We start from the raw sequence: 10,544 nt of genomic DNA, 5'->3' as shown, positions 1-10,544 counted from the left end.
TGCAACTTTCCTTCGAAAATTTCTACCACTTACTACCACTACTAGAAAACCGACAAAACCTGTTTAAAGAATATCGACCGAAATTGGTTGGAAGAAAAACCGACAGAAATAGGTCGAAAATAGATAAATTGGTTGCAAATGTCAAAGAAAATATTTCTGACAAAGATACCGATCACTATCGGTCAGAAATAGTGGTCCCACAACAAAGAAACACTGCTACGTCTGACACATATAAAAATTCCAACCGATGTCGGTCGGAAATTGGTCAATCTTTGACCAAGACTTGGTCATACTTGCATATTATCTACCAAAATAAGTTTTAATTAAAGAAACTCAAGTATACCAACCAAAATCGGTCGGAAATTTGAATTTTTTTTTTCGCCTAGGGGTAACTGGTTTCTTAATATATAACAAAAACTTATATATATATATATATATATATATATATAATTTACCGACCGATTTCGATCGGTATTATTGTTAGATTATTTGTTATTTACAATATCTACATATATTTAACAATACACTCTCTCTCTCTCTCTCTCTCTCTCTCTCTCTCACACACACACACACACACACACACACATAACACACACACACACACACACACACACATATATATATATATATATATATATATATATATATATATATATATATATATATATATATATATATATAGACACACACACACATAATGTTGAATGTTTTATTCTCGATCACCTTATTAGTACTTTGCTCGGATACTTTATCAATGGATCAATTGGAAATTCAATTATATTCGATTAAACCTTACTATAACACATTTACAAACAAAGTATATACTTCTATAAGGTGTAGTGCTATATTAATACTTAAGTTTTAGTAACAACAACATATGTATACATATTAATGCTATGTTAACATATGCTATATTAATATAAGTATACATATATTTGGATGTTGTCGGTGGACCTAAAAGGGGGATAGCATAAGCCCTTCTACAGAGATCATTTCTGCGCTACAGGGCTGGATTGCAAGGTATAGGGACTTCCGCCAGGGCGAAGCAATTGATAGGTCGATTGTCTCGTCTATGGAGAAGAAGATCGCAAAGCTTGAAGAGATAAAGGCTTGAGAACAAAAGAGAGATAAACAATTTGATACCCTTCAAATTCAGCTAGAAAAGAGGGACCAACAATTTAATGTCCTTCAAGGTCAGCTGGCCAATCTTCTTGCTAGTGGTGCTTTCCCGATTCTCCGGTCTCGTGAGCCTTCCTCAGATGCTAATCCTTCTCGTCGTGATCCTTCGAACCATGCCAATGATGAAGCTTCTAGTAGTGGAGATGGAGATGACGTGGGTACAAAACATTCATTGAATGATGTTTGAACTTTTAACTTGTGAAACATTTTGTTGTTGGGTATGATGTTTTGTTAATATAGTTTAGTGGAGATGGAGATGATGTTTTGTTAATATAGTTTTGACAGTTGTTATCGTTGTTGTTATTGGTTGAATGACAGCATTACAGGTGGTGCAGCTATAAAACAGCTGTATTCTGCCAAAAAGTTACCCAGAAAATCAACCGACGTCGGTCGGAAGTGTTCATTTGATTTCCCAAAAAATTAAATTTACCGACCAACTTCGATCGGAATTTTTGATTTTAAATTTTAAATATTTAAACAATACCGACTGATTTCTGTCGGAATTGAACAACTTTTTAAAAAAATAAATAATTATAATTTCGACCGAATTCGGTCGCTAATTTAAAAATTATTTTCAACAATACCACCGAATTCGGTCGTTAACATTATTTTGTGTCAGATAACTTGGTCAAAGTGCGTTGACAGTTACCGATCGACTTCGGTCGGAAAAATAGACCGCCTGCGGTCGCTCCCCGTTTGTGATCATTATTTTTTTTGACGAATTGAAAAGAGTCGGAAATCGATCGGTTTTTGTTCGATTTCGATCGATTTTTCTGAACGCTTTTTGGTAGTTTTTTAGTAGTGTACTCAACTTTAGAAGAACCAAACAATCTATTACTCCTACAAAATTCGTTTGGACTCCAATTCTTGGTTAATATAATTCGATAACCGGAACCATTGGCCAGCTAATTCGGTTTCTTTCCATGTATGACCATTAAGAAAAAATTGTTTCTATTAGGGGTCTTCTCCATTTTCAGTGCTTGAATACGAGATTAATTGGTTAAGGATAAAGTGATTTCATCCACTCTAAAATTGAAAAAGGTGAGCGAAAGAAAAGGATCATTAACTGATTATTCTTTTTCGAGATTTATTGATATTTAGTGTAGTCGATGTAAATTTCCCAGTTGAAAGTGAAATATTGTTTAGGACGGATTAATCAAAAAGCTATCCTAGAAAATAGAAATTATTCAATCTTTCTAAGTTTACTTCATCTTTTGCTTATGAGACGAAAGAAACTACCGAACCATCTCGATTTTCGTCCTTCCATTAATCAAATACATCCTTCTTTTTATCCCAATCAATACGCAAAGCAAAAATAACACAACTTCAAACAATTTAAAATAAGGTTTTGAAGTGGAAGTCAGGCAAGTGTGAGGATTAACAGCATTTGCTGGGACTACTTTTAATACTATGTGGAACAAAAGTACTTAATTAATCATGATTAATATATTGGTGAGCTCCAACACCTTCTGAGCTATTAAAGTTAAGAAAAGATGGTTGATGTGGTGAACACCACTAAAAGTCTCTTTAAAGGGAGTACTAAATTATTGTACTGTAAAACCATTACAGAGCGATTTCTCAAATACAAAAAAAAAAGTACAAATTTTTAAAAACTTTAATATGCATAGTGATTATAACGAGTTAGTTACCTTTAGTTAATTAGGGATTGTTTGGTTGGTGGGATTAGAAAAAATAACCCCATTAGGTATTATATTATTAGTTCTTATTTGGTTGTCAAATGTTGTTACCGTATAATATGCGTTTGTTTGTATGTATGTATGTCTACATTTATTAGCTATGAGTGCTTCTCTGTATGTTAATCTTTGAATTATAATCAAAAATACGATTAGTCTGTGAATAAACCACCCCTTTAGTATTTTATATCGGACTATGGTGCATGCATGCCATTAGCATGATGTTAGAAAGAGAAAACACCCGCGTGAGGAAATATTATACTGTGCCATATATATATAAATAAACACCTGACTCAAGATATGTGGGAAAGTAGAGAAACGCTATAAGTTATAAAAATGAAAAAGAAATATATGCATTGGGAATTCCCAAGTCAAAGCTACGAGTCTTATGATCAATTAGTATAACTTATGAAAGACCTTGGTGGAAAATATTTATTTGGAGAGGCCATTTTACCAAATTCTTGTACATATTAAAAGCCAATGAAACCCCACCAAATGTCAAAAACTGGTTCTCACTTCATTACTTGGGTGGCGTTTCCGATAATTTTCTGGGAAGGTCTTTTCGAGAAATTTTTAGAAATGTTTTTTAGAGTTTTCTGGAAAACAACTTATGTTTGGACGGCTGTATTTCAAACATATATTTATGAAATTCTCGTGTTTGAGTTGTGTTTTATTCTTAAAAATCTAAAGCGACGTGTATTATACTAAAAGAGTAATACACAATAAAGAGAATCATAAGATGTACAAAATTATAGTAGTATAAAAGATTTACCACACATGTTAGGGATGGTATATGTCAAAACTTATAAAACGAAGGGCCGATGAGATAAAATTTACACCACAATAAAAGACAACGATTCGATCCAGAATAAAAGACAACGATTTATTTGCTCCTCCTTTTATGGTATTTTGAAATTCTACATCGAAACTATAATTTTCCTTTCATAACGTGCTATAATAACCACACATACTGATAGCTATCCAATCTTATAGTCCTGCTAATTATACACTAATCCAGATGAACTTGAAAGAAAATTTAAAAAGGGGAGAAAAACATATAAAAATGCTATCCTGAATCCTGATACACCAGATGCCGCAATGATTATATTCCACCGTAGAAGCAGTGAGCACAAAGTTTAACAAGCACGAAATAGAAAAATGACCATGACAACAACTCAACCTTGAAAATTTTAGGTGTTTGACCATTTCTATTTTTTCTTGACCACATACACATCAAAACCCTTGATGAAGCAAACCCTTGACTATATCCCTCAAGACTAAGACTAAACCTTTCTCATTTGGAAATGTAGAGGCAATAGAGGCTACTGCCACTGGCGACAGGAAGATGAAAGAAGGAAAGCTGGACGCACAGTGCAAACTCCACAACTGAAAAAAGACGACTTGCAAACTAGATCCATAAGCAACATAAAAGAGAAAGGTTTCCATAAGCAGATCCATAAGCAACATAAAAGAGAAGTGCAAGGAGGGAAGAACCAATTTCCGGAGCACCCACGAACACGTCTTCTTGATGACAGATCCTGAGAGTACCTGCGAGAAATCAGGCATATAAAAATAACTTAAAAGGCATATAAGTTGAAAGGCGCCCTGTGGATAAAGCAGATCCAAAGGTACATTGAAATGAGAAAACAGAGGTCAAACGACAGATTTAAGACCTTAAGAAGTGAAGTCCTAGTCCATGGCAGAGTTAAAGAAAGAAACAAAACAAGAGATAACAAAATCGACCATGCAAGAAATTTCAAGAACAATGGTAAAAATGGATGCGTAACCCAATTCCCTTTTCTTAAGCATGAGTTCATGCAACATAATGAAGTGATGACAAACAAAGATACAAGCACAGAACTGAGCTTGACCATCATATTGCCAAGTGCCTAATAGATAATAGAGATATAGATTCGAGTTATTCAGCGTCAAGTCAAGACATTTTACTTAATATCCGCTCATCAATGGTGCATCCTTTAACAAAAAGGGGCAGAGGCACATTATCTGCCCTAAACCCGTGACATTTCATTGAACAATATTCATAGCTGTAGTTAGTTTTTCGTTTCGGGGCTGATAAACGTAGGAAACATTCCAACACACAAGAAACCCAAATTATATGAAGTTGAAGTAATGCCAGGATATGCAGATGCCAATGCATCACGAGACATGTTATGCAAGGAAGTTCCAAAACAAGTTCAGTCAGTAAATTAGGCAAATGCCAAATGCAAAGATCATAAATTTTGAAATTTCTGATTTCATAAAAGACAGAATAAGATTCATCTGACACATACAAACAGGTTAATAAGAGGCAAAACCAAGGCTGGAGAAAGCATGGCCTTTTCTAACTAAGAATGCTCCACCGATAGAGGAAAAGAGAGGAATGTGAAAACTGAGAGATAGAATGCAGAAGGTAGAAGGACAGCAAACATACAAACACGAGAAGCAAACTGGGAACGTTCTTTGAAGACAAAAATAAACCGAGCCATAAAAAGGGTCAGTCTGCGATGGTGACAAGCATCCTTGAATGTGTCTGTATCAGCAGCTTGAGCCATATTACAACATGCCTTCAAGTATAAGATTATGAGACAGGAACCAATGAATATAGATTAATCTTTTCACTGATAAGGCGAATTGTATATTTCGCATAAGTTACAAATCTCCATCAGGAATGATGATATTCGGGAGAAGGTGAGCGTGGCTCCCATTGATGACAAGATGCGGGAAGCAAGGCTCAGATGGTTCGGACATGTACAGAGGAGAAACCTAGATGCTCCGGTAAGGAGGTGTGAGCTGTTGGCTGTGGAGGGCACGAAAAAAGGTAGAGGGCGGCCTAAGAAGTATTGGGGAGAGGTGATCGGGCAGGACATGGCGAGGCTTCAGATTTCCGAGGACATGGCCCTTGATAGGAAGCTGTGGAGGTCGAGTATTAGGGTTGTAGGTTAGGAGGTAGTTGAGTCTTGCCTTACTTCGTACCTTTGTGAGACTAGTCTGGTAGGGGTTTTGTCCAATATAGCTAGTGGCAATGTTGTGTCTTACTACTCTTTCGTTTCTCATAGTGCCGGGTCTATTTACTGGCGATCACTTTTGCTTTGCATCTACCTTCTGGTTTTCATGTTGTTATATTTCCTATGATTTCTACGGTGGTACTGATATTGCCTCTTTTTGTCTTCTTGAGCCGAGGGTCTTTCGAAAAAACAACCTCTCTACTCCTTCGGGGTAGGGGTAAGGTCTGCGTACACACTACCCTCCCCAGACCCCACTAGTGGGATTTTACTGGGTCGTTGTTGTTGTTGTCACAAATCTCCATCAGACAACTCTTTTTTTCTGAACAAAGGCCCTTTTTTTTAATAACCAATAAATACATTGTTTCTAGCTTGGAACTTGGTGAATAATGGGTGGGCTCCTCTTGCCCTGCCTTTCTCCATTTAAATACTAGACCTAGTTCACCAGCACAGATTCAAAGTTGTGATGTGAATCCTGCACTGTATAATCTTTCTGTTAAGCAAAGGGACTGGGGGCTGAACAAAACATATGTTCATCAGCATATGATTAAGCTAAAATTTATCATAAGCAAAAAATGTCGCAAAAATGCTTGGCAGCCTAAAAAATCGCATAAAGAACCTCGAACTGCAAACTAACTTCAATGAGCAGGAAGCAGCCACTTACGAAGCACACATATTAAACATCAGGGATATCTGATATAAGCAACTTGGCGCACTAAACTATCACAATTCCCACCACAATAAATGTAGCTAAACCAAAAAAAGTTAAGCTGTCCTACTTTTACAATGCTCAATGTGACAAAATGACCAGACTCTACAATTCAATAAACAGTCGTTCGTTATAGTCAAACTAATGGCACAATAAGAAAAAGAAAAAAAGCAAAACGATTGTTAACTCAAGCAACTCTATTATCACCTAAAATAATTAATTAGGTAATATCTGCAAGCATAACTTTTCTATCAATTTATTTTCCTTCGAGTAGAACAGTGAGAGAAAAAATAATTGCTGATAACCTGAACACAGGATTCTAAGACAGATTCAATGAATCTTCTTTTCAATGAGTCATTTAAATAAAGATGTACGACACAAAAATTCCAAACACTACCATTAAGATTAATCCTTAAAAATGAGAAGTATTGATTGGACAACATCAAATGACAATTAAACGGGACAAAAAAGCACCAAGAAGAAGGCATACCACCACCCAGATTGTTCTCAAACAATTGAAAGATTATAGGAGCTGCAGAGCTGAAGAAGTGCTGCTTGATTTGCTGCCTCAAGATTTTCCCTAATAAGTTGTGGATATGTCCCGGGGGAACTAGCAGCATGATTTGCCAAGGAAGCCACCAAATATTGCTTTGGATCATTCACTTCCTTCAAAGGGTCCTCTTCTTTCTTCCCAGCATTATAAAGATGGACAAAAGTTGCATTATAACCCACAGTCTCCCCAAAGTCTGGAACGTCTGGCTCCTCCGACAGTCTCTCTTCCTCTGGCCTAGAGATAAGAGTAACAATACTGTCAAGCATTTTGCCCCGAACCTTAGAATCCAATAATGTTGAAGATTCACATATTAGTTTAGTTGAAGCAACTGAAGTCAGCTTGAGTTCAACTGATCCTGTGATTAACTTGAGGTTAGGTACCCAAAATTGCTCCACAATTGTATGGAAGACATCCTTTTGAACAGCATTCATCGAAACCACAAGATTTTGTAACCCATGCTTGACCAAGAAAAGAGACATAAATATCACAAGATTCTTCATAAACTTCACTGTTCTGCCATGCTGCAGCCGATTAAAAAGTGAAACCCAAATGTGGCCAACAAAAGGTGATATCACATCATACCCAAGGTTTTCAATAACCGTGTTGAGCACATAAAACCCCTGTTCATCTGTGCTGGGAGATGAAATTAGTGTATTGAAAATACCCAGAACATTAGACAGCCTGCCCTGTTGGTTAAGCTCATGGGGTGCCTTGCGAAGGAATGCTTGGAGCAAGCGAACAAGAGCAGGAACATTTGCCGACTTTTTCCATGACTCAGGTAAAAGGAGAATCTCAAAGATCTGCACGTAGTGCTGAGGTACAGGAGGTCTATTCAACTCAACAAGCTGGGACAACAGTTGGAATGCATAAGGGAAGAACTCGCTCACATCATTAGCTAAAATCATCTGGAGGCTAGGGAAAAGGCTTCCTTCAAAAGCAGATATGAGAGTAGGATCCCTCTCACAGGCTCTCCTAATAAGAACAGCGACTGATTCGAAGAGATAATGGTTGAAGATAGGATTTTTTGGGTTCTGGCAGACTCTGTTGAGAACATTTGTCAGACCAGTTATGCAAGCTGAAGCAACATCACGAGAAATTTCAGCAACTCCAAGCACTCGCATGATACACTTCATTATATATTGATTCTCCTCGGATTCTGGCTTCTCCAAGGCACTGAAAAGGTTCGACATCAACACAAGCAAAAAGGGACTAATATCTGTGGCTGTATATCTTGCTCGTGTCCCTTCATCTTTGACAAGCAAGAGTTTCTCAATGCAACTCGCAGCATAAGAATGAACTACATTGGACTCTGCAGCAAGGAAACGCACAACATCTGGAAGCAATGCCATTGCAACAGCCTTTGGCAGCTGATTTCTAAACATAGTAAAGAACTTCAATGCACCTGCCTTCAACATTGGAAAAGCATTCACATCCCTACTTTGCAGCTCAGGTACAATAACTGAACCAAAAAAGTTCTCAACATCTATAAGATCAGTTGAGACTGAACTACCACCTGCCTTTTTAGTTGCAAGGGAGACGACCAAATAGATAGCACAATCCTTATATTTCCAATTTGCTTCTGGATTCTGAGCAAACAAGGCCAAACAATTTTTGATTTGAAGGGAAACCTTCTCCGTGACCTTGACTTTGTAATGCATGGCAATGCCCTTGAGCAGTTCACATGCAATCCTCCTCCTCGTGTCAAGATCACTCCCTTCCATATCCCTTCTAATAAACTCAATATAGTTCATTTCAAACAACTCCTCATCCTCATCCCTCAACATCACATTGGGAATAACAATACTCTGACAAATCTGTTCCAAAATGTCATCTCTTTCAAAGAGAGCATGATGAACACTTGTACTAACAGTGGTTAAGAACTTGATAGCAGTAACAGTTAGTCGTTCCCTGCTAGAAGATGCAGATGAAACCACAAGAAGACTCCATACAGCCTCCACGAACCCGCTTAAGTACTTCTGGAACAGTTCCTCCTCCTTCTCCATATAAAGACCAATATTTTCACACACTGCAGCACGCAGGCCATCGACAACAGCAAGACCATCATTCCCACTGTCCTCAAGCACGGGGTACTTCACAGTGAGATACTTCTTAAACTCAATCATCCACTCATCCATATGGTCCTCAAAGAACTCAGGCAACTCCTGAAAATTCAACGAATAAAATATCCTACAGCACAACCTCTGAGACTCTACGTACAGTTTCAGAGTCGCTGCATCTGCAGCCCCAGATGCCACAGCTTGATCGATTACATTCACTGTTCTTTTAAACAGTTCCAAAAGTGGCTTCGCAAACTTATCAAGACATTCTTTCAAATCGACAAGCAACTCATTGGTCTTAAACTGATATCGAAACTTCTTAAACAAAGAATTAATCGTAGCTAAAACACCATTAACAGAAACATAATCATTCGCTTGTGTCAAACTAACAAGGTTGGCAACAAGCTCAGGCAACAAAGTGGGCCACTGTAACGGGAAATCATGCTTACCAATCACGGCCAATGCTTCGCTGAGCTGAGACTGTATCTTGGGTGACAACTTAAGCATAAGAGAAACAATCAAACTCTTAATAAGCTCCTTTTCAGAGTTTGAAATTGGGGTTAAGGATGGAACATTTGGTTCTTTAGGAGGAGATGGAGCCCAACGGGCCTTGAGATGATTTTTAAAGTTAACGGCAGCAGCATGACGAATCTGCTCATCAACAGAAGGCTCAGCTACGAGCTGAAGCACGGCGAGGCCATAGTTAGATCTCTCAGAGGCCTCGGCAAGTGCCGCTTCAGCTCGACGGCGTGGCTCCGGTAACGGAGATAGCGTATTAAGGAAGCATTGGGACAGAAATTGTAGGGTTTCGGGGTTCCACTCCATTCTAGGGTTTTACTTCAGAGTATATTGAAAAACTTGTGATCTATAGATATACGTATAGCATATGAATGCAACTAGGGTTTTTTGGAATTGAAATATGGAGATTGAAGAGTACCTTTTCCGAGCGATGGATTTGCGATTGGCCGAGCGAGAGGAATTTGAACAACTGAGTGAAGGAGGGACTAGGGGGAATTTGGAATTTAAGCTGGCTGTCTACTTTAATGGGCCTGGGCTTAGTGCCATTTCCCTTTTGGGAAAAATGATATAGTATAGCACTCTTAACATAATAGTCAGAAAAACATATATATTTTATATATACTCATTTCTGTATGTTATATGCAAACATATATAAATTTTATATACTTTTGCGACTAACGAATATAAATAGTTTCAATTGCAGGCTAAAAGTGATTTTTCTGGAGAAGTAGTTACATTTTCGACATAAGTTAAGTATCTTAGAGGTAATAGTCTAACTGAGTGTCTAAAAATGTAAGTGATTGAGAAATGACCTATCTTAGTCTAAGTGGG

At 37.6% G+C, this 10,544-nt stretch overlaps 1 protein-coding gene across 1 annotated transcript; it reads right to left on the bottom strand.

Moving 5' to 3' along the window:
- Positions 1–3,908: 3,908 nt before the first annotated feature.
- Positions 3,909–10,191, bottom strand: LOC109244699 (exportin-2). Its single transcript, XM_019411832.1, has 2 exons — positions 7,075–10,191; positions 3,909–4,421 (listed from the first exon to the last, which is right to left on the bottom strand). The coding sequence occupies exon 1, from the start codon at positions 10,017–10,019 to the stop codon at positions 7,092–7,094; it is 2,928 nt and encodes a 975-aa protein (XP_019267377.1). The 5' UTR covers positions 10,020–10,191; the 3' UTR covers positions 3,909–4,421; positions 7,075–7,091.
- Between the last annotated feature and the right edge of the window lie 353 nt (positions 10,192–10,544).

The sequence above is a fragment of the Nicotiana attenuata genome, unplaced genomic scaffold, assembly GCF_001879085.1.
Source record: "Nicotiana attenuata strain UT unplaced genomic scaffold, NIATTr2, whole genome shotgun sequence".
Lineage (NCBI taxonomy): Eukaryota > Viridiplantae > Streptophyta > Magnoliopsida > Solanales > Solanaceae > Nicotiana > Nicotiana attenuata.
Note: the sequence above shows the minus strand (reverse complement) of the source record. Positions and strands in the feature narration are given on the sequence as shown.

What these genes read in the sequence shown, in the direction of transcription:
- LOC109244699 (XM_019411832.1), bottom strand. Translation starts at nt 10,019, where the DNA reads ATGGAGTGGAACCCCGAAACCCTACAATTTCTGTCCCAATGCTTCCTT.